This window comes from Stomoxys calcitrans, chromosome 4 (assembly GCF_963082655.1).
Source record: "Stomoxys calcitrans chromosome 4, idStoCalc2.1, whole genome shotgun sequence".
In the NCBI taxonomy this organism is placed as follows: Eukaryota; Metazoa; Arthropoda; class Insecta; order Diptera; family Muscidae; genus Stomoxys; species Stomoxys calcitrans.
Genome location: NC_081555.1, coordinates 32544091 through 32569917, shown reverse-complemented (window position 1 = coordinate 32569917; position 25827 = coordinate 32544091). Strand labels below are relative to the sequence as shown.

At 37.4% G+C, this 25827-nt stretch overlaps 1 protein-coding gene across 15 annotated transcripts in view; it reads right to left on the bottom strand.

Moving 5' to 3' along the window:
* LOC106090288 (cytoplasmic dynein 1 intermediate chain) overlaps nt 1-25827 on the bottom strand; it is a 52208-nt gene that overhangs the window by 14098 nt on the left and 12283 nt on the right. For 4 of the 15 annotated variants that reach the window (XM_013256422.2, XM_013256424.2, XM_013256425.2 and 1 more), the window contains exons 5-7: nt 20464-20526; nt 15888-15908; nt 14819-14866 (exon numbers count right to left, since the gene is read on the bottom strand). In XM_013256422.2, coding sequence (XP_013111876.2) covers nt 14819-14866; nt 15888-15908; nt 20464-20526 — 132 coding nt within the window. The remainder of the gene's footprint in view (nt 1-14818; nt 14867-15887; nt 15909-20463; nt 20527-25827) is intronic. The other 11 variants (XM_013256426.2, XM_059366471.1, XM_013256428.2 and 8 more) reach the window with 5 other exon arrangements.

Genomic DNA, 25827 nt, shown 5'->3' with positions numbered 1-25827 from the left:
GGAAGCGAAAGTTTTAACGACTCTTCGCGACGATTGTTACACAACTCATTGTGTGATAATCGTTCAGAAGATTTGTTTATAAATCGCCTGAGTTAATTTCTTACGATTGCTTTTATTTTCATACTTGTTGCGTTCTGTATTGAATTATGTTGTACGACGTTTTGTTTTGAGTGGACAACTCTCACAACACCAAACAAAATTCTCACTTGGCGTATATGACGATTGATACTTAGTATGACGAATAAAACTAATATTATTTTAAGTTTTTCAGAATTGTTACGTATTTGATGAACAAACTGAGATCTTCCATTTGAATAACCTATATATATATATATATAGATTTTTATACCCACCACCATAGGGTAGGGGTGTACAAATTTAATCATGCCGTTTGTAAATGCAAATTTTGCCCATGAGCATTCCACAAAGGAACAGGGGCAAACTTCTCACTTATCAATGAGTGCAGTCCAATTCAAGTTTAAACTCAATGATAGGAGGCCTCCTTTTTATAGCCGAGTCCGAACGGCGTGCCAAAGTGCGACACCTCTTTGGAGAGAAGTTTTACATGGCATAGTATCAGCATTAGGAGGGGAAAGCCACCGCTGAAAATTTTTGAAAATTCAAACCCAGGCGTTCAGCATTATAGGCGGACATGCTGACCTCTGCGCTACGGTGGCCTCCTCATTCAATTTGTAACACCTTGAAATATTGATCTAGGACCCCATAGAGTATATATATATATATATATATATATATATACATATATATATATATATATATATATATATATATATATATATATATATATATATATATATATATATATATATATATATATATATATATATATATATATATATATATATATTCTTGATCGTCTCGACATCCTGAGTCGATCTAGCCATGTCAGATACTTAATATTGATGTTGGTCGTTGGGGATTGCAAATGGGCCATATCGGTTCAGATTTGGATATAGTTCCCATATAAACCGATCTCCCGAATTGACTTCTTGAGCCCCTAGAAGCCAAAATTTTCAATCGATTTGGCTGAAATTTTGCACATAGTCTTCTGTCATGACTCTTAACAACTGTGCTAAGTACGGTCCGAATCGGTCTTTAACCAGATATAGCTTCCATATAAACCGATCTCCCGATTTGACTTCTTGAACCTCTGGAAATAGCAATTTGTATCCGATTTGGCGGAAATTTTGCACATAGTGTTCTGTTATGACTTGCAACAACTGTGCCAAGTACGGTCCAAATCGGTATATATCCTGGTCTAGCTTCCATATAAACCGATTTCCCAATTTGACATCTTGAGCCCGTGGAACCCAAAATTTTCAACCGATTTGGCTGAAATTTTGCACATAGTGTTATGTTTTGACTTGCAACAACTGTGCCAAGTACGGTCCAAATGGGGCTATAACCTGATATAGCTCCCATATAAACCGATCTCCCGTTTTGACACCTTGACCCCATACAAGCTACAATTTTTGTCCGATTCGGCTCAAATTTTGCAGAATCCATGGTGGTGATTTCGAAAGATTCGGCACGGCCGAACTTAGCAGGCTATTACTTGATTTCTGATATTCTCGCCAGGATTCAAACCCAGGCTTTCAGCGTCATAGACGGACATGCTAACCTCTGCGTTACGGTGATCTCGTATGTTATACTATTCTTAATATTTGGATTGTTCATGTTCTCCAAATAAAAAGTTTTAGTTTTTAATCGATATTTTCTTAAGCGAGCATTAATTTTAATATTCTAATAAGCATTATTAACGTACAACTTAAAAAGGGGCCTATTGGTCACTTTTTTTACCAATATGGGAGTGTAAGAAAAAAAAATCGGAATTCCATTGGAAGGGCAATCCATAATTTTTTTGTTTCTATGAAGGTTTGCTGTTATTGCCATTAAAATATTTTTTTAATAATCTATGCAAATTTTCCTTATTTTCCTTTTATACTAATTAAGCAGAGCGGGGTTATTTTTCTCATATTTAATAATCCAGATAATTCAATAATTTCCTTAGAACTTTTCACGTAATAATATTTACAAAATTATATTTGTTTACAAATGAAAGAAAATGTTGGTTGTTTAGTGATTTGAATGGCCAGTTAAATTTTGTCATTAATTTGGAATTAATTTTTTTTATTATTTTTTAGTCTTTTAATAAAGCGTGCAAAAAAGGTTACAAAACAAATGGTCTTTAGAAAATGTACATGGTATGAAAAATTTCGAATCTGCAATGGTATAAAGAAAAAAACTATAAACAAAACTTGAGGAAAATCAGTGCAAAAAATGTTAAAGCAGCATTATGGACACATAGTATGTAAATTCAAAGAAAAAAAAATTAATAAAGAAAAAGTGTACTTATTATTGTTGTATGTATTTTATTACCACACATATTTATATATATATAAAAAATTACCTTGGTGCATATTTTTGTATAGTTTTGAGTTTGTATTTTCAATCTTTTCACAATGCTTGAGAGAAGTAGAATGGTTAAGGATATGATATTTAAAAAAAAATAGAAAAAACAAACACACAAATATCATCTTTTATGGTTCTTGAGTTTTGTAATATTAGTTTCAAGTTTACACACACACACACACGCACACACAAATAGTGGAAATTAAATTTAGAGTTTTCCGAAAAAAAAATCAATCCTTGCCTGCTGCAGCAGCAGTATGGTTGAAAACAAATTTTATGTTCTATAAATTTAATACAGATGATGTGTAGTTTCAAAGAGTCTTCTTTGCACATCAAAGCAAACACCAAAAACTGAAGGTTTAACAAAATTTTGACAAAAAAAATCGTCTTGATCACTTTTTAAAATGCCAAAAACTTGGTATTGCGATGTTTGATCCATTTACATATTGGCTTTGGCTTGGTGCTTTAGTGCAAATCAAACGATATTGAATGATTAAATTTAAGTTGTATTTATACTTTGGTATGTAGTTTTAAAATAGTATTTAAATACATTTTCTATAGATTTAAAATTTCTCCACCCAATTTTTGTTTTTTGATTTCAATTTAATCTAATTGCATTTCTGATTTTTATGAATTAAATAATGTTCTCATTTGTTTTGGTTGCTTTTGTTACAAATACAATGATTAAATTAGTTAAAATTATGACTTAAAATTAATCGAAGACATTTGAAGTGCGCAAAGAGTTGTAAATGTATAAAGACAAGAAGTAGGAGGAATCTTCACTGAGTAGGAGGGAGGAGTGGTGGTTTATTTGCTGTTTTTTTTTCACAAACACCAATCGATGAATTCACAATTAGGAACATAGTATGGCAAAGTGTGTGATTTCCTTGGCTAAATATTTTATTAATGATTTTCGTTCTGATAGTTTTTTATGATGGGTGATTAAGAAATGTTATTAAATGTGTAAATAACTATTCAATTGTTGCTACAGTTTTAGAGAGAACTTCATTTCGAGTAGCAAAGTGCTGAGGAACTGGTTTATTAACCGTCTTAATTCAAATAATATTGTTAATAAATGTTGAATGCACCATAATAAACATAACGACAATTCATATAAAATGTACACGAGGCAACAGCCTAAATAAATTCCCCTGGCTGATATACTAAACTTAACTATCTGTTTGTTACACTTCAAAATGGTTTAAGACCCGCCCACCTTGACATTTTAAGCTTACTTTGTCTGCCCGTTAAAAAAACACCCGATTTAACAACTAGAGTAGCTAGAAGGCGCAAATCTTATCCAATTTGGATGAAACGATGCTCAACATCTATGTCAAATATGAAAAATCTTATCGAATTTAGCTTAACTTTCGAGCAATAACGCACAGTGTTACCAAATCGAAAATTCTTGGATATAATTCTGGAACTTTTAAATACATAGAGATATTGACACCAAACTTAACATAGTCAATGTTGAGGTGTTTTGCAATAAGTATTTGGTAGGTCCAGAGACTGATCTAAATCAATATATATGTTAAGGCCGTCCCAAAATTGACATATTTTAGAGAAAAAAAATGTTTTTCCTCAAATTTCTCAAAACTCTACACGTCTACTAACTAACTGCAAAAGGTTTCTACATCCTAGCCAGAAACGTGTGAGAAATAGCTAGTTTAGTAAAAAGGCTCATCGTAGCGACGTATGTACCTTGTTTTGGCGATATCGAACGCTTTTTATAACATATTGGTACATTTCCTATTTTTATTATTTAAAGCACCATTTTATCTATAAAAGGTGAAAAAAAAATCAAATCTTTATTCATTCCGATTTTATAGCTCTTCGTAGTTACACGTCATTTTAAAAACAAATAAAAGCGAGCTAAGTTCTTCTTGGAAACCCACCACAATGGATTCTGCTAAAAACTTATACAAAATAAATTTACAATTTTTGTTTGTTTCTCTTTCCAGACAAGCTTAATGATCGGAGATTTTCTTTTGCAAATGGAAAAAAAGCCAAAGATAACAACACACACCAACCATTTTTCCATTTGCAAACAAAATCTCCGATCATTGAGCTCGCCACAAAAGAGAAACAAACAAAAATTGTGAAATTTAATGATGCCGTTGTCTAGCGTTCGAAGCTATATCAATATAACTTGTGACGACAGAAGTCGCCGGCTCGTTTCCGTCCACTCTTAGTAATGTCCCCTTTGTGTTAAACTAGTGTTGTCACAATTTGTGTTGAAGTGTTAATGAATTTTTGAATTGACTTGTTTTAGTTTAGTCTTAATTTTATTACGACTTTTATAAATTAAAGAATTGAAATCGCAAATCATTTCGCTCAGTGTACTTATTTAATGTCCATAGTCAATTAATTTTCACAGTGTAGGTTATTATTTCAAAGATAAATTATTTTTCACGGTGTATTTTTTTAACTTTCACAGTGTACTTCGTCATTTCAACCACTCCTATTTTTCTCTAAGCAGTGTACGTTCGAGGTCACTGCGCCATCATTCCGTCGGTGTGTCTTTGCGAAATAGTGTACTTTCGTGGTCACTGCACCGTAAAAGCTACGTTAACCTTTGACGATTGTCAGCGTTAACAGTGTACTTTCGAGATCACTGCACTGATTTCGATTCTCGCCGATGTGCCATCGTAAACTGTGTACTTTCGTGGTCACTGCACCATAGAACTTTGTATAACCCTTGCCGCGTATTCCCCGTCAACAGCTTACCTTCGCCGATTTACCTTCATAAACCAGTGTACTTTCGTGGTCATTGCATCGCAAAACACCCGCCGAGTGAACCCCAGCCCGGTATACTTACATCATCCCCGCGCCGTATCACCGCCTATTTCACCCTTCCCAGAACAGTGTACTTCCGTGATCACTGCACCGTAACAACTCGATGCATATTCCGTGCGATCGCACTGTGACTCGACGACCGACTTAACCTGAACTCGACTGCCTCGCCGGAAAACCCCGACGTTCCCCGCAACCAAATCACTTCCCGTTAAACCCAGCATAGTCTTAACTCTGGCAACCGTGTATGAAGGTGGAAATACCGTACCAGGTCTTCAACATCGCCAGCTGGCGCCGCCCGGCCATAGACTTATTCTGACCCTAGCTACATCCCTGAGAGTGCTGTGCCCGAGCTCCACCGTTTGACCAGTCTTAGCCAATTACCGCCGTGCCAAGTTCCAGCCGTGAACGGAACGTCTTTGACCGAGAAGTACCCACATGGCACAGCTGTTGTGCAATCGTAGTACCGTTCCAGGTCTCCACCTACATCAACCAGCCACTGCCTGATTTGGCCCGTATTTCCGAGAGTCGCTCCAGGCCTCGGCGTTAAGTATTCGCTTGTAGTCACTAATCATCTTTATACCTACACTCAAATCAACAAGATTGTAAAAACCTAAACAAACTCCGTGTTCTCTAGTCTCGGCAAATACACATTTCTGTGACGGACCCTCCCCTGTGTCGGAATGTGAGAGTCGATAACGTAACGAATCCGATCACCAGCTATCCCAAAACACTTTGTGCCCTATTTGTCAATCTTTATAGGTCCTTCGCCCAGGCTACTACAATTTGTGACAAAGTTAACAAGTGCGAACAAAATTCTCAATTCTGTTGCCTGCAGGACTTGCGAGAGAACCTAGTTCCGTGCAGTACCAGCGTGCACTCTAGAGCTGAACGACGCGCAGTGGAATAAGATCCGGACCTGTCAGCATGCTGCTTACAAATCAAGACAACCTTGTGTGTAGACACAATTCCACATTAATTGTCTTAGCAAACTACAGTCTAATCAGTATCTAAACTACTAGGCTATAATCGCAGCAGCCGTCCAAAGAAGGCAACACTGCCCAGAGGTGTCAGGTTGGATCTTCATAATCAAGAGCGAGAGGTTCAGCACTGCAGAAGGGCGCCTCTAGACTAACCATCATATGGCAGCGGAGTAAGTGAACAGCTACCGAGGGAATACCGTATTTTGAAGAGCATCGGACACCTATATCACCTACCTCAGGCAAGCCAGTATAGTTTTTTCGCAACTACATAATGGCATATGCAGTCACTTCAAATTCAAAGGCCACACGACATACATCACCTATTCCCAGCACATCAGTGATTATCCAATAAGGCGGAGGGTATAGAAACACTAACGTTAAAAATATTTTTAGTTCTCAAAGAACTTAGATGTAGATTTATGGCCGATTTATTTTTTGCCTCTGGGCACTGTAAGGTGTGATCTTAATTGAAATTTTAAACAGAATGTTTTACAGAATTAAATTCGTTCAAATGGTATTAGCTTCAGTAAGAGGAAAACTACTTCCGGATTTTTTTTTTCATAAAGGGTGATATTTTAAAAGCTAAAGGAAAGGAAGTAAAAAAAAACATAAACTTCGACAAAATGCATGAAATATTTATTTGAATCGATAGTACGGTCCATATAATTAAATGTTTGAAAATTATTTCATGCAAATATTGACCGTGACTGCGCCTCAAATGGTCCATCCCCTTAGTCCAATTTTGGCATACTCTGTCCAACATTTCGGCCGGTATCTCACGAATAAATACTTCAAGGTTGTCTACCAAAGCGTCAATTGAAACGGGCTTGACTGTTAGATATGAGCTCTGAGCTCTCCCACAAAAAATAGTATAAGGGCGTTAAATCCCAAGATATAGGCGGCCAATTGACAGGTCCCGAACGTGAAATAAAATGTTCACCGAACTCGCCCCTCAATAAGTCCATTATTACACGTGCTGTTATGTGGCACCGTCTTGTTGAAATCACATGTCATGAAAGTCAATTTCTTGCATTTTGGCCAAAAAAAAGTTCCAATATCGTCTCAAGGCAGCAGCTCACCATTCACAGTTACGTTACGATTCGCCTCATCTTTGAAGAAGTACGGTCCAATGATGCCACCAACCCATAAACCGCACCAAACTGTGAGTTTTTCTGGATGCATTGGTAGCTATTGCAATGATTCTGGCAGAACTTCACTCCAAAATCGACAATTCTGCTTATTCACGTACCCAGTCAAAAAAAAGCTTCGTCGTTGAACACCAGAAGCGCGCGCAATGAAATTTCTTAACAGAGCACGCATTTTGATAATAAAATCCAATAATTTAGAAGCGTTGTTCGTTTTTAAAACGATTCATGGTTAAGATGATGCTTGACAGTGACACTAAATGCGAAACGTACGTGAGCTTTTTAAACCAGTGTTGCCAAAAAGACAACAGCTAAAAAATCACCAATCTCATGACAAGAATAAGGGACGAGGCAACAGAAAGTATCACTTTATCAACCACAACAACACTTGCGATTCCGTTGAGTATAAGGCACTATGTATAAGGATCGTAAGTCCAAACTAGGGACCCCAAATGATGATACACTGCTAGAATTGAATGATTCTGAATTTTAGTTAAGTACAATAATACTACAGTAAAGCGAACTCAATTACAAGGGATAACAAAGGAAGATTTCTCCTACTGCAAACTTGCCCATGAACATTATATTAAGAGAGAAAACTTCTCTCATATCAATATGTGCGATTCAAGTTATGACTCAAAGATCTCTTCTCTGTGGATGTCAAATTGTAAATCTCATGGAATAAGAATAAGGATCAAAGTAACACACGATTTGGCAGTGAAAGCCAGAGGACTGCCGTCAACAAACTTCGTTAACCCGAAGCCTTTTGGATCGATGCAGTCCGAGTTAAGAGCGTGGGCTACGAACGCATGTAACACTGTGGAACAACGAAACGATCGCCAGGACGGCGAAAATCCTATGGGGAGATACGGATTGTGAGAAGACGAGGCTATTACTGAAAGGAAGTAAGCAGGACGTCAGTAAAGCTTTCGGTATCTTACACATAGGACTACAAACGCACCTATGCAAAATCGGTGCGGCAAGTTATAGCATATGTAGGGCATGTGGAGAAGATGATGAGACTTTGGAGCATTTCCTATGTCATTGAGCACAACACAGGAGATCACTTTAGCAATTTTCCTATGGATGATCATTAAAATACTGAGCCGCTTGCTGAGTATAAGTTCGTATATTCAAGGATAGTGAGCCCAAAATGGGGACTATAAATCAAAAAATAATACACTAGCTCTACAAAAGCGTTATTACAATGATTTTGCTTTCACCATGTATATAACATGATATTTCACTGAAACGAACTTATTTACATTGAAAACAACAAAAAGAAGTGTTCTTTTCGTGTTCGACTTAAGCGAAAATTATTTACGCTCTTTCTATGTATGTACTAAATGCTAAATTTTCCCATGAACACTCCTTAAGAAACAGGGGATACTTCTCTCATATCAATGGATGCAGTCCGACTAGTGTTTAAGCTCAATTATAAGTGGCCTCGTTTTTTGTGCCGATTTCGGACGGCGTGTCGCATAGCGACACCACTTAATAGAGAAGTTTTAATATGTCAGGATACCTTACAAATGAAGCCAGCATTAGTAAAGGGATAACCACCACTGAAAATTTTTCTGATATTAGCGCCGGGATTTAAAACAGCCTATGGCGCTTGCCGTCATAGGCGGACATGCTAGCCTCTGCGCCATGGTGGCCTTCACTTTCTATGTATGTAAAACTAAGTTATTTTCAAAGTTATTGACAAAAGATTGTTGGGCCTCCACAACTCGCTAGTCTGAGAAAATTTAAGTTCAAAGCAGAGGATGGTGCTATGTTTTAACAAGTAAAAATGCGTTAAGTTCGGCCGGGCCGAACTTTGGATACCCACCACCTCGGGTATATATGTAAACAACCTTTTGTCATAATCCGGTGGCAATGCATAATGTACGCCCCAATACCGACACCGATATTCAGAGGTCTAATAAATACAAGTCATTGTTCAATTTTGTAGAACAAATAATGGACTTTTTGGTAGCCATATCCAAATATAGACCAATCTGAACCATATACGACACGGTTGTCGAAAAGCCTAATATAAGTCACTGTCAAATTTCAGCGTTATCGGATTATAAATGCTGCTTATGAACAAAAAAGGAATCTGTGCAAAGTTTCAGCTCAATATCTCTATTTTTAAAGACTGTAGCGTGATTTCAACAGACAGACGGACGGACATGGCTAGATCGTCTTAGATTATTACGCTGATCAAGAATATTTATACTTTATAGGGTCGGAAACGGAATGACAAAATGAATATACCCCCATCCTTCGATGGTGGATATAAAAATTGTTAGCAGTCCAAAATTAATTATAATTTTCCATTTGAATTTAAAATTCTAATTACTTTATTCTCTTTTACTTTCTCATTACTTGCTTTTCAAAATAGGAACTGATATACTGATTATGACATTAGCTTTTGCATGTCTTCATTTCATTTTTAAATAATTTAAAATATTTCATAATATGTAGGTGTATTCAACATTTATTTCAAAACTGTTATTCAATTTTTAAATGCCAGGCCAAAAGAATTGATAAATATTATTATTAGCACAAAGTTGTCAAACATGCAACAATCGCATGAATTTAAATTGATTTTTAATTATTTGATTTTTAATATTGTGTTATTCACAGATTCGTGTAATGCAAGTGTTATGTAGAAACGATATAGTTATTGTTAAAGCATGCTTCTTTTTAATGTTTAATGTGTTTTTTGAATATTTAAATATTTTATATATGTATGTATGCTTAGGTAAATTGCATGAAGCATTTTTTAAATTTTTGAGAGTTTTTTAATTGCCAACACCATTTAAACTCACCTGTAAATTTAATGAATATACATATATTACCAATATGGTAATTTTTTTTTTAAATGTTGCCAACACCTAAATTTAAGAATCATTTTTGGGTACTTTTATAGAGTTCTGTAAATTTTTACGAATTTTAAAATGCCCCAAAGTAGATCTCATGATTCTATTTCATATTGCTTTTAAAAAAGTTTGCATTTTGTTTAAAATATTCTGCAATTATGAACTCCCCGTAGTATTGTCTGGTTCAGTTCTAAAAACAACCGCAATCTCAAACTATGTAAACTATAGTCCCGAAAAAAAAACTAAGATATGTATTAGAATTTTCAACCCATACTATTGAGCCAGACAAAATATATTCAAAAATTATGTAAAAATATCAAAAATTCGTGGCATGAGGAATGGTGCTAAACCAAATTTCTTTAAAGCACTTAAACGAACCTTGTGATCTAATTTAACCAAAACATTTTCTTTACTAAGCGAATAATTCAGATCTCAATATTAGAGTTGCATCCGTGACAATATTGTTTAAATTTTCAATATGTTTGAGTAGAAATATAATATAAAGAGGCTATGGTTGAGAGAGAAGCCGATATAATATAACCCAACGTTTCTGATTTTATTAAAGTAAAAAAAAAACATGTAAAGACGGGCCAAAGTCAGGCGAAGCCGACCTTTTTATACCCCACAGCATATTGGAAATACAGGCTAAAATGTCGAATTTAAAATGTGCTTAAATTCGATATGTAGAATTTCGATCAAAATTCGTACATATTGTAGAAGCAATAGAGTAAATTGTTGTGCAAATATTTGAGAAGATCGATTGATAAATGGGTTAGCAAATCCCTTAAAAGTTAAAATCGGAAGATGCATATATATGGGAGCTATATCTAAAACTGAACAAATGTCTATGAAATTCATCAATCATCAAAAGGATTACAAGAGAAACCTTCGTGCCAAAGTTTGTGAACATCGTTTAAAAAATTACTAAATTATTGAGAATTATTTAAAATCGGACGAACATATATATGGGAGCTATATCTAACAAATGACCAAATTATTACAATACTAGTCCAAATCGGACGAACTTGATATGGGAGCTATATCTAAATCTAAACCGATTTCTATAAAACTCACCAATAATGTCGAGACTTACAAGAGAATCGCTCGTGCATAATTTCGTGAGAATTGGTTCACAAATGACGATATAATTGCAATTTTAGTCCAAATTGGACGAACATATATATGGGAGCTATATACAAATCTGAACCAATTTTTTCCAATTTAACCTTAATGATAAGGACCTCCCCCTTTTTGCAGCCAAGTCCGAACGGCCTGCCGGCCTGAACGGAAAACACAATTCAGGGATAAAGTCGTAAATTAAAGTAAACGCCTTCTATAGGCTAACGAACCTGTAGAGATTAAAAATTTTAAATCGGGATGTCGGCTTATATGGGAGCTATATCAGCTTATAGACCGATTTGGACCATAGCTGTGGTAGTTGTTAAGATTCTTAATAGATGCCATCATGCAAAATTTCACACAAATCGGGTAATAAAAGCGACCTCAAGAGGCTCAAAAAGCTTAACCGCGAGATGGGTTTATATGAGAGCTATATCTGGTTATAGACCGATTTGGACCATACTCCATTCTATGTTAGGTTAGATTGAAGAGAGGGTGCAGATATTAATCTGCCCCATGCCACTATATTCATACACCTAAGCCAGCAATCGGCTTATGAGCTCTATGTTAACTCTGTACTAACAACACTGTACGCCGTTCGGACTCGACTATAAGATCATTGAGGTTAAACTTGAATCGGACAGCACTCATTGATATGTAAGAAGTTTGTCCCTGACCCTTAATGGAATGTTCATGGGCAAATTGGCAAATTTTGCATCAAATTTTGCATCAAATTTTTTATATAAATTTTACTCTATCTCGGTTCGCCCCATATATCATCTGGACGGACTAACATATACCACGGGTCCGCAATAGGGATCTTTGCCTGGATGGCTCATAGGTAGCCAGATTTCCTTTGACAGAATCAAAACAGTCTACAATGATAGAGGCGTGAACTAATGGAAGAGGGTACATAACATTTTCAGATGAAGACATTCTTAATACTGGCACAAGGGCTGCTGAAATCCGCAGTATAAAAAAGCATGTGCAAAAAAACAACGGAGTATATCATGCCGATTAACAAAACTTGATGTCTCACACCTCTGCTTGTTATACCCATCACCGAAGGATGGGGGTATATTCATTTTGTCATTCTGTTTGCAACACATCGAAATATCCATTTCCGTCCCTATAAAGTATATATATTCTTGATCAGCGGAAAAATCTAAGACGATCTAGCCATGTCCATCCGTCTGTCCGTTGAAATCACGCTACAGTCTTTAAAAATAGATATATTGAGCTGAAACTTTGCACAGATTCTTTTTTGGTCCATAAGCAGGTTAATTTCGAAGATGGGCTATATCGGATTATATCTTGATAAAGCCCCCAAATAGACCGATCCGCCGATTTAGGGTCTTAGGCCCATAAAAGCCACATTTCTTATCCGATTTCGCTGAAATTTGGGATAGTGAGTTGCGTTAAGCCCTTCGACATCCTTCTTCAATTTGGGCCATAACGGTTCAGATCTGGATATAACTGCCATATAGACCGATCTCTAGATTTAAGGTCTTGTGCCAATGAAAAGGCGCAATTTATTATCCGATTTTACAAAAATTTGGGACAGTGAGTTGTGTTAGGCCCTTCAACAATCTTCTTTAATTTGGCCCAGATCGGTCCAGATTTAGATATAGCTGCCACATAGACCGATTTCTCGATTTAAGGTTTTGGGCCCATAAAAGGCGCATTTATAGTCCAATTTTGCCAAAATGTGGAACAGTGAGTTGCGTTAAGCCCTTCGACATCCTTCTTCAATTTGGCCCAGATCGGTCCAGATTTGGATATAGCTGCCATATAGACCGATTTCTCGATTTATGGTTTTGGGCCTATAAAAGGCGTATTTATTGTTCGATTCAGCGAAATTTGGGACAGTGAGTTGTGTTAGGCACTTCGTCAGTCCACTTCAATTTGGCCCAGATCGGTTCAGATTTTGATATAGCTGCCATATAGACCGATTTTTCGATTAAAGGTTTTGGGCCCATAAAAGGCGCATTTCAAGTCCAATTTTGCCAAAATGTGGAACAGTGAGTTGCGTTAAGCCCTTCGACATCCTTCTTCAATTTGGCCCAGATGGGTCCAGATTTGGATATAGCTGCCATATAGACCGATCTCTCGATTTAAGGTTTATGGCCCATAAAAGGCACATTTATAATCCGAATTCGCTGCAATTTGACACAGTGACTAGCTTTACGCTTTTCGACATCCGTGTCGAATATGGTTCAGATTGGTCTATATTCAGGTATGGCTACCAAAAAGACCAATATTTTGTTCTACGAAATTGAACAATGACTTGTACTTAATAGACCTCTCAATATCCGTGTCGAATTTGGTCCAAATCGGACCATATTTCGATAAAGCTGCTATGGGGGCATAAATTTTGCATTTTTCAACGGATTATGGCGAAAGGTGGTTTACATATATACCCGAGGCGGTGGGTATCCAAAGTTCGGCCCGGCCGAACTTAATGCCTTACTTGGTTTGGCTTCATATGACACTCATCTGAGTGGTGTTCATTTGCAAACAACACACAATGTCCATCAACCATATTGACAATCATATCCACTAAACGAGTACTTAAACGTTCGCGCATCTTTCACTCTATTGTATTTGTGCGTGTGTTTCTAGTTAACTTTGTTTTTATGTAGCATGCGATACAGACAATTGCTTTGGCCAAAGTGGCCATTGAGTGCCAAACAGTTGCAAAATCATAATTTAGGAGGAATTCGTAGAATTTTCGCCCAAATAACTTTTTTTTGGGTTTCAAACAACTAGTTTTAAACGACAACGTAGATAACGATATTGTTAACAGCATTCTAGACCAAAAATATATCCAGGGTTCACCCGGACAGAACTTAATAAAGACCTGTAGATCAAATGATTCGGAACCGATTTCTATACCTTCCATGGGTAAAGATGAAAGAACGATCCTAAGTTTGATTGATAATATGTTTTGAAAAAACAAAACCTAAAAACAAGCCTTAAGCATACATTTTGTATATTTAAAAATGCTACAATTATCACTAAAGCTGTACTCAAACTTAATTTAGACGTACATACAAATTGCTCAAGAAATTTGTTATTGCTTCAACAATTCAGGACAACACTTTTTGGACAAAGCGCATGATTAGAAGAACCAGTGTGCGTGAGAGAGAGAAATAGAACAAGATGAGCTATATATGAAGGTAGACACAACATTTACAAAAGCATTAAGACACAGTATGAGAAAGAGAACACAGAAAAAGGTAGTACCTACTGGAGAAATTTAAGTTTGCTTTCAAGTAGTGCATGTTAATATAATAAATTTTGAATATTGTTATATGATTCAACAATTTAGAGAGAAACTGTTTTTATATTTTTTCGTTTTTCTTTGCTTTTTTCAAATTTCCTTAAGCAAATACATGGAGAATTTTGACGTTCCTATTTTGCTTCATGTCGATTCATTCCGTCACTGCATTGCAAATTTCAAAAGAGTACCTACCTGTGAACTCATCCTCCCATTCTAAACCCGGATTAAGATTGTATTCATCTTGAAAAATAGAAAATGAAAAAAGAAAGAAGTTGCGACAATGTTTTTGTTTTCTATACTTGTGGTGTTGTCAACGAGATTTTATATAAAAAAATTTAAAAAAAAAGACAAAAAATATCCCATAAAATCAGCTAACTAGCCATTATAAAAAAGTATGTAAACCAAAAATATAAAAAAATTATAAGAAAAAAAATAATTTGTCGTTTAAGAAAATGTATGTTAAACATGCAGAACTCTTTGAGAAAAGTACTCCTTTTGTAATTTGAAAAAATTATAATAAAAATAATGATTGAATTATTTAAACGGAAATCATGTTAAACACAAGTGATGGTGGGATCAACAAAGTGTTTAATTTTGAAACACAGATTTATATACGACGCAAAAACTTGAATGAATGATTTTTATATTCCTATAGGCGTTCAAACTTAAGAAGAGGAAATCTTAAAGCTACACAGAAATTAAAGGATAAAATTATGGAAAAAAACACTAAAACTTAAGTTACTTGACCAGAGAACCCTCCGGCTGGCTCTTGGTTTGTTATTCTAAAAAAATATAATTTGAGGCTATTCAATTGAAATTAAAAAAAAATATGGGTGGAGAAAATAAATATGGTGATTTAGTTTTGCTGTCTAAAATTTAAAAATATTTTTTTTTTTAATTATGTATGTACATGTGTATTTTAAAATATATATATATTTCTGAAACTCATAAGAAAAACTCAAGTTTGTCAATTCGTAAAGACGAGTTCGAAAGTAAAATGGAGAAATTAAAACGAAACAAAGAAAAAAAACTTCATCATATTAAACTAATCAATCGTTTGGTTATACAAAAATTATCTAAACTAAAACAAAATAACAAAATTTTAATTCTAAGCTACACACGCGTACAACGGAAAATGGACCAAGTTCTAATATACGTATCAAGATTTACACATACATATATAAATTAAATCTAGCGATAAGTTATTTCTCGATTTCAGTCTACTACACACAAATCAATAGTTGTACACAATAAAACTCACCATAATAGTCCGTAGCATGAGCTATAAAAGAGCAACATTAAAAGAGAAAGAGAGAAACATAAATTAGCAATTAATACTGAAATATGTAATTAGCTTCAAGAAATACGCTACAGATACAAAAAGTTGACAAACTGTATGAATTTATGTGTGTATGTAGCAATACCATAAACCAAATTATGTTTGGGCAGTCATAAAATATGTAGGTTAGATTGAATGGATTTCTCACCATATGGTGAGTTCATTCGGATATCCGTTCTGGTCTATAATGGTGACCTTAAAGAAGTATAGAAAAACAAGTAAAAAGGCGTTAAGTTCGGCGGGCCGAAATTAGGATACCCACCACCTCTGGTATATATGTAAACCGCCATAATCCGTTGAAAAATGCATAGCTTATGCCCCCATAGCAGCTTTATCGAAATATGGTCCGCTTTGGACCAAATTCGACACGGTTATTGAGAGGTCTAATAAGTACAAGTCATAGTTCAATTTTGTAGAGCAAAATATTGGTCTTTTTGGTAGCCATATCCAAAAATATACCGATCTGAACCATATACGACACGGATGTCGAAGGGCCTAACACAACTCACCATTCCAAATTCCGGCGAAATCGGACAATAAATGCGCCTTAAATCGAGAGAACGGTCTATATGGCAGCCATATCCAAATCTGGACTGATTTGGTCCAAATTGCAAAAAAAATGTCGAAGAGCCTTACATTACGTACTTCCCAAATTTCGGCGAAATCACACAATAAATGCCCCTTTTATGGGAACAAAACCTTAAATCGAGAGATCGGTCTATATGGCAGCTATATTCAAATCTGGACTGATCTGGGCCAAATTGAAGAAAGATGTCGAAGGTCCTAACACAACGTACTGTCCCAAATATCGGCAACATCGGGCAATAAATGCGCCTTTTATGGGCTCAAAATCTTAGATGGAGAGATCGGTCTATATAATAAATATATCCAAATCTGGACCGATCTGTTCCATATTGCAAAAATATGCCGAGGGGCTTAACTTAACTCATTCTCACCAATTTCAGTGAAATCGGATTTTAAACGCGCCTTTTATGGACCCGAAAACTTAAATCGAGAGACCGGTCTATATGGCAGCCATTTCCAAATCTAGACCGATATGGGCCAAATTGCAGAAAGTTGTCGAAGAGTCGAACGCAACTCACTTTCCCAAATTTCGGCAAAATCGGACAATAAATGCCCCTTTTATGGGCCCAAAACTTTAAAACGAGAGATCGGTCTATGTGGCAGTTATATTCAAATCTGGACTGATCTGGACCAAATTGAAGAAAGATGTCGAAGAGCCTAACACAACTCACTGTCCCAAATTTCAGTGAAATCGGATTATAAATGCGCCTTTTATGGCTATATCCAAATCTGGACAAATCTTTTCCATATAGCAGAAGTATGTCGAGGGGCTTAACTTAACTCACTATCCCAAATTTATCGAGAGATCGGTCTATATGGCAGCTATATCCAAATATGGACCGATCTGAGCCAAATTGAAGAAGGATGTTATCTGTGCCCGACAAAAGAAAAAGACCAGGAATATATTTTATAAGCACCTAGAGCGAAAATATGAAATCTGAAATCCGCACATGACATTAATTTCGTGCTAGGAAACTTAAATGTCAGGATAGGAAAGGCCCGACGATCGAAAATATAGACTCGACGAGATAACGTCTGATAATGGATTCCGGCTAAGAGGCTTTGCCGCGGTAAAAACATTGTATTGTAGTTAGGAGCAAGTCCAGATTTCAATATCGTAAAATCCACAAGGCTACAAGGATAATGAAGTGAAAAACCAAATTGATCACGTTGTTGTAACTAGGATGTACATTTATTTGTAGTTTTGGATTATTCGATTAATCGTTTATATGAAAATTCAAGTTCAATGATTAACCGAACAAGGCCGAAAGAGATTGTCGATTATTCGATTAACCGATCAATCGAAAAATATATCTAACAAAATAAAATGGAATATACTTTTGAGATCTTATAGTACGTTTACATTGAAAAATTTATGACCTGGATTTAACTTTAATCCAAAAACAAATCCTGTCCGTTTACACTGCGTTTTGAGGGATTAAAGTGGCATATACAGTTGTTGGAAGTGAAACCAAAACACCTCGTGCAAAATTATAAATAATAATTGCGCTCTCTAGAAGCTGAAGAAGTCAAGACCCAAAATCGGTTTATATTACAGCTATATCAGGTTATGAACCGATTTGAATCATACTTCGCAGAGTTGTTGGAAGTGATACCGAAACACCACTTGCAGCTGTTCGCATAACCACACCTTATAAGTGCATCCTGGCATAGATGTTGGAAGTCATAACTCAAGTCTTTGTTTCAACCATATCGGATAATAATTGACGCTTCTTAGGGCTGAAGAAGTCAAATCTGGGGATCGGTTTATATGGGGGATATATCTGTTTATAGACCGATTCAGATCATACTTGGCATGGATGTTAGCAATCAGAACTCAAATCTTTTTGTTCCAAATTACAGACAAATCGTATAAAATTGAGGCTTCTAATGGCTCAAGAAGTCAAACCCGGGGATCGGTTTATAAGGGGGTTATATCTGTTTATAGACCGATTCGGATCACACTAAGCATGGATGACGGAAGTCGTATGTCAGGTCTTTGGGCCAAATTTTAGCCAAGTCCGGTGAAAATTGAGACTTTTAGAAGCTCCAGAGGTCAAATCGGGAGATCGGTTTATATGGTGGCTATATCCAAATCTGAACCGATATGGCCAATTTGCAATCCCCAACGACATACATCAACAAGAATCCCCTGGCTGTCGGTTGTACGTACTGCATTGACCCGATGAGGTCCCTCATCGGCAAGGGCTGCCTGCCCCTTCAGTCTACAACACACTGCTACTAGAGCAACTGGAAACATGTCATATTTTTATACCCACCACCGAAGGATGGTTGGATGGTTTTGTCATTCTGTTTGCAACACATCGAAATATCCATTTCCGACCCTATAAAGTATATATATTCTTGATCAGCGTAAAAATCTAAGACGATCTAGACATGTCTGTCCGTCTGTCTGTTGAAATCACGCTACAGTCTTTAAAAATAGAGATATTAAGCTGAAACTTTGCACAGATTCTTTTTTTGTCCATAAACAGGTTAAGTTCGAAGATGGGCTATATCGGCCTATATCTTGATATAGCCCCCATATAAAGACCGATCGGCCGATTTAGGGTCTTAGGTCCATAAAAGCCTCATTTATTATCCGATTTTGCTCAAATTTGGGACAGTGAGTTGTGTTAGGCCCCTCAACATCCTTCATCAATTTGGCCCAGATCGGTCCAGATTTGGATATAGCTGCCATATGGATCGATCCGCCGATTTAGGGTCTTGGGCCCATAAAAGCCACATTTATTAACCGATTTTGCTGAAATTTGGGACAGTTAGTTGTCTTATGCCCATCGACATCTTCCTTCATCAATTTGGCCCTGATCGGTTCAGATTTGGATATAGCTGCCATATCGACTGATCTCTAGATTTAAAGTTTTGAGCCTATAAAAGGCACATTTATTGTCCCATGTCCCCAAAATTTAGGACAGTGAGTTAAGTTTAGCCCCTTGATATACTACTGCAATATGGCATAGATCGGTCCAGATTTGGATATAGCTGCCATATAGACTGATCTCTCGGTTTTAGGTTTTGGGGCCATAAAAGACGCATTTATTGTCCGATTTTGCCGAAATTTGGGACAGTGAGTTGTGTTAGGCCAGTCGACATCCTTCATTCATTTGGCTCAGATCGGTCCATATTTTAATATAGCTGCCATATAGACCGATCTCTCGATTTAAGGTTTTGGGCCCATAAAAGGCGCATTTATTGTCCGATTTGTTTGAAATTTGCGACAGTGCGTTGTGTTAGGCTTTTCGACATTTTTCTGCACCTTGGCCCAAATCGATCCATATTTGGATATGGCTGCCATGTAGACCGATATCTCGATTTAAAGTCATAAGCACCATAAAAGGCGCATTTATAATCCGATTTCATTGAAATTTGACTAAGTGACTTATGTTAGACTTTTCGACATCCGTGTCGTATATGGTTCAGATCGGTTTATTTTTAGATATAGCTACTGTACTTATTAGTATTTGGTCCAAATCGGAACATATTTCGGATTTTGATGAAAGGTGGTTAACATATATATCCAAGGGGTGTTTTTTTCATACTTTACCTATTTTACAAACATAATTTGGTTTATTTTCAACATTTTTGAATTCATTTTCTTAATAATGCTATAAAATATTTGGTGAAAATGTTTTTTTTTTTAATTAACAAGCATTGTTATTGTTTCGAGTACAAAAAAGTATGCAAAACTTTCATTAGTATAAGTATGTGCACAATAATTAATAAGAATGTGTAATTATTGCACTAAATATAACCAAAAAGACTGGCGGCAAAACTCATATTGGATAAAAAACAAAATAATTTCTTGATTGTAGGCAAAAAATAAATGCAAACACAAAAGAAAAATCGAAAAGAAAGAACACATCATAATTCAAGTTAGTAAAATTACCAGTACCTTTGCGTGGTCTCCACCAATCCTCCATATATCCTGACAGAGGTGAGGAGTGGCAAGAAAGAACTGTATTTGTTATTTTATTTCACTACGTTCTTCATATGTATTGATAAGATTATATTCGTATAAGGCTAGTTTAGAAATTAGTTTACAAAGTCATAGTTGGGCATACTAACAGAGATAGAGATAGTAGAGAGTAGATAGGTAGGTAGGTAGGAAGCTGTACATGCCAAATACATTTGAATTTATTTTAAAATAATAAAATGCACAATTACTTTACCAGTTCTAATGTAGATACTTTTAAGGATACAACTTTTCTGTGTGTCTGGGAAGATTTTTCAAAGGATTGTGATACACCGAAAATTAACAAAAAAAAATCTAATAAATAAAAACGGAAGTTTTTTTACTAAGGACATTTAATTCCACTTAAAGATGCAACGTCTGTAAAACAGATATCTGTATATCGCTTAGAAAGTGTGATTTAAATCCATTTAAAACCATTGCCAACTATGTTGATAATCATTAAAACTGTCCCATTTTTTGCCAGAATAAAAACGGAATTTATTTCTATAAGAATCAAATATCTTATGCTGGGGAATAAATCACAATTGCGAGGAGAGAATTAACAAAACGGCTAGAAAACAAGATATACACAACGAACCACTAGTGAAGGACTGCTTTGCATTTCTAATGCGCAACTATAAGGACTTCCCTGGGCATCTTTCTTTTGGGCATTCTTTATTGGCGCCTTTAAATAACCAATGGCCACCATGTTCCCGTGCTGTCTAAGCAATACCTTTTGGGCTGTTATCGCAGAAACCATCCAAATCATCATCTTGTAGATAGATACCCACCGCCCAGAAGCCTTAAGGTAGATCTACACGATCTAGAGCGTGAGGTTCAGCGCTACAAGAGAGAACCTCTAGATCAAGCGGCATATCAAGCGGGTCTGAACAACATTCATGCAGACACGGTAGCAGACGCTACCGGGTGAATGTAGTACTTGGAGAACGACCGCCACCCATTGCACCCGAAGAAACCGACCTCCCCCGGCAAACCAGAGTAGTTCTGGCTCAATTACGTTCCGGCAGATGCAGCCGCCTCATTTCCCACAGAGCTAGGATTGATGCCGACGTGCAAGATGTATGTCCCGATTGTAACCAGGGACCGCACGATACACGTCACCTGTTTAACTGCCCGGCCAGACCCACTCGACTCAGACCCAGATCCCTGTGGACGCACCCCATCTTAGTCGCAGAATTCCTGGGTCTTGACACTCAACAGAATCAAGCAGACGAAAGATAGAACACAATAAACTGCTACAACAACAACAACAACAACAATAGACTGATTTTCCTGTTTTTGGAATGAAAATGACCTCTGTGTCCCTCCATCTCACAAGTATTTTTGACATGCTGATATAAGCAGAGTATTTCACAGGAAGCCAGTCTATCGGACAATCCTGTAGTAGGACCCATGATGCATTATCAGGTTCTGACGATTTAAGGCATCAGGATAGGATAAACGCCTACCTCATCGATCTTGCCGAGCTGAATGTGAAAGTCGATGGAGAAACGAATCTGACCATTAGGTTCCCAAAATACTCGGTGTCGCATTTGACGGCTCTTTCACGTCCTCCGCATATGCCACTGTTATTTGCGAGAGGAAGACACAAGTTGCTCAAGTCTCTGTATTGGAATGTATTGTGGACTGTATTGGAATGTATTGTGGACACCATGATAAAGAGTAGGACATCCAGCGAACTGCTCAAATGCAAACAGCATGCCTATGATAAGAGAAGGTCGGTGGAGACTGCCCTGCAGGAGATTGTGTATAAAATAGAAGAATCCCTCGATGCCAAAACGTACACCCTGGCGGTATGCACTGACATCGAGGGGGCTTTTAAAAATGTGCGGACGGACACACTGATCCAATCCTTAGACCAGTACCGGATCCTTAGAGACTAGATAAACCTTATTCTAAGGAACAGGTGGATAAATTCTGTGTCCCATGGCATAAATATAAGGGAGAAAGTGGTACAAGGCACGGCACAGGGGGCATTTTATAGCCACTTCTATGGGTGACCACCATAAATGACCTATTACGGATGAAATATGCCTGTTCACAAGGAAGACGAATGTGGGCCAATTTAACGCACCACGTTTCCTCAATAAGACGATTTCGATATCTGACAAGTGCAAATACATAGGTGTTGTCTTGGACAGGAAACTGAATTGGAAGTGTCACATTCAGAAGCGTACTGAGAAGGCTCACAGATGTTGGGCACAATGTAGACGGCCGTAGGCCCGAAATGGGGGCTGAATCCGCGGATAGTCCACTGGCTCTACAGGAGCATGATAAGACCAATACTCACTTATGCCTCAGTAGTTTGGGTGGATTGCTATGGAGAACATGTGCAACATAAGGACCATACAACAGGTACAGAGAACATGTCGTCTTGGCATAGGCGGAGCGATGAGTACCACGCTCCATACGACCCATTGACATACACATTAAGTGTGAGGCAGCCACTGCGGCTATGAGACTTAAGGCGATAGGAGAATGGATTGAGGATGGGTGTAGCTCATACCATCGCGGTATAATCGAGGCGACGATAGGAAACCTGGAAGGAAGGGAAGAGGTTTCCGATCGAATACCTGAGATGAATCCTGAAGCCGAGTTCGAGGCACTGCTGCCATCGGCACAATCTTGTATTGACGGAACCCTAGCATGGTCATCTGGAAGATCATGTTACACGGATGGATCAAAGCTAGGGGACAAAGTGGGCCTAGGGGTCTACATTGAGAATCCAGGGACTGAGATCTGTTTTAGACTGCCTGACCATGTGGTGCTAACGCGAAGACGTCGAGTGGAACATTTTTACCGAAAGTAAAATTGCCATAAGGGCAATAACAATCAGGACGGTAAGGCAACAGTCTTGCAGTGTAAGAAGGAGATTAACACCTTCTCTGAGAATGGCACAATCCGCATCGTTTAGGTGAGGGGCCAAAACGGAGTAAGATGAAATAAAAGGGCAGACGATTTGGCGATGGAGGCCAGAGGACTGCCTTGGTTGAAACGAAGCCTTTCGGGTCGATGGAGTCCGATTTATGGGAGTGGGAGACGAATACGGTTTTGCAACATCGTGGAACAGCGAAACGGTCGGTAGGACGGCGAAAATCCTATGGGTGGATCCAGATCGTGAGAAGACGAGGCTATTACTGACAGGAAGCAAGAAGGAGGTCAGTATAGCTATTGGTATCATAACGGGACACATAGGACTACGAACTCACTTATGTAAAATCGGTGCGGCAAGTGATAGCATGTGTAGGGCATGCGGGGAAGATGATAAGATGTTGGAGCATTTCTTTTGTCATTGCCCGGCTTTCGCGTCTAACAGATACCGGCACTTAGGTGGAGACACAATACCAGACAGGAACCAACTGAGGGGAGAGGTATTGAAAACAATTAAGGATTTTGTAAGTAGCATGGTTACTTTACAGTTTTTAGAGCGGACAAGGCGATTACTGGCTTAGGTTTATGTCTATAGTGGACCTAACCTAAGAGGAAGCAAGAAGTACGTCAATATGTCATTCGGCATAATTATGGACCACATAAGACTCTGGGGTAGTTATGCAGAATATGTGCCGCGAATAATACATGTGGGGAAGATGATGAGACGATGGAATATTTGCTATGTCAATCCTGGCTTTCCCAGCTAACAGACTCCGACAGTTGCGTACGGATACGATATGGGACTTAAACCAGGGATTTTGTGAGCAGCTCAGAATTCCTGACAGACTATTTCATGGTTACTTTTCGGATTTGGAGGGTTTTGAAGAAATATGTATCTACGAATAGTCCTAGTGTACGCTTGACCTTCTATTTTTTTCAGTTGTGATTCAAGCCCAGCACCTTCGGTAAGCGAGAGTACACCAATTACACTGTTCTACCGAAAATTAAACATATAGAATGGATGGTAAAAAATTCTTTAAAATTAATAATAATATTCTCCTAAGCTTCTTAGCACGATAACAGTTTGTTTGGGAGTTCATATCAATACTATTTATCTAGTTATGATAAAATTGTAAAAAATGCGTCTATAGCATAACCAAACATATCTCAGACTAATGATTGAAATTCATACAAACATTTATTTGTTCATTACCTTCAGGGATATTTGTAGAGAAATTTATATAGAAATAGAAAATATTATTTGCTTAAATATGCGTAACAACAAACCAACTACCAATCTATGACTACATATTTTGAAAAGTTTTGTAAAAAGTAAAAGCGTGCTAAGTTCGGCCGGGCCGAACTTTTGAATACCCACCACCTCGGGTATATATGTAAACCCTCTTTCGTCGCAATCCGGTGAAACTGGGATAAATTAAGCACTCTAAGAGATACACTTCAGGAAGCTCTACGTGCAACAGCAAAGTGGGCTACCGAAAGTGGTCCGGGTATAAATCCGTGCAAGACAGAAGTATTTCCTTTCAGCAGGAGATACAGTTGAACCTGTCTTCTCGGGTGGAGAGAATGTTCCATTTACAGAAAGACCAAAATACCTGTGTTTTGCTGGACAGGAAATTGAACTTCAAATCCAATATTTTGGAGAGGTCAAGAAAGGAAGCTCTTGCACTATACACCTGCAAGTTGGGGATTTAGACGGCGTGTTATGCATTGGGTATATACTGCGATTGTCAGACCTATTATGCTATATGATGTTGTGGTCTGGTGGACTGCGCTTCAAAAATCCACCTACTGCTCAATACTTAACCGGATCCAAAGAGTGGCTTGTTTGTGCATCGCAGCCGCACTGAGGGCGACACCATCATCTGATGCACTGAATTTACATCTTATGCCTCTGGACATTGTGGCTACCCAAATTGCAGCGACCACTGCCGTGAGGTTAAGAGAGCTTTCTCATTGGTCATGTGGCGGCTACGGACACTGTTTTATCCTTAATACAATATCCAATGTTCCAGACAGTGTGGATGACACCCTACCTGAGCTGCTTTTTGATAAAAATTACTGTACCACTATTCCTGATGGAACCGATAGGAACTACGATATCCCTGGTAACACAAGTTACATAGACTTCTATACGGATGGTTCCAAACTAAACGACCAGGTGGGCTTGGGGGTGTACTCTAAAGATCTAGAACTGGTCATATCGAAGAGGTTACCCGACCACTGCAGTGTGTATCAAGCAGAAGTCCTTGCAATTAAGTAAGTGGTGGAATGGCTAAGATATTATGTCATTACAACGATTGACATAAATATCTTCTCAGACAGCCAGGCAGCCATTAAATACCTGGAGAACGTATTTCTGAACTGTCGCAAATCTCTCAACAAGATGGCTGA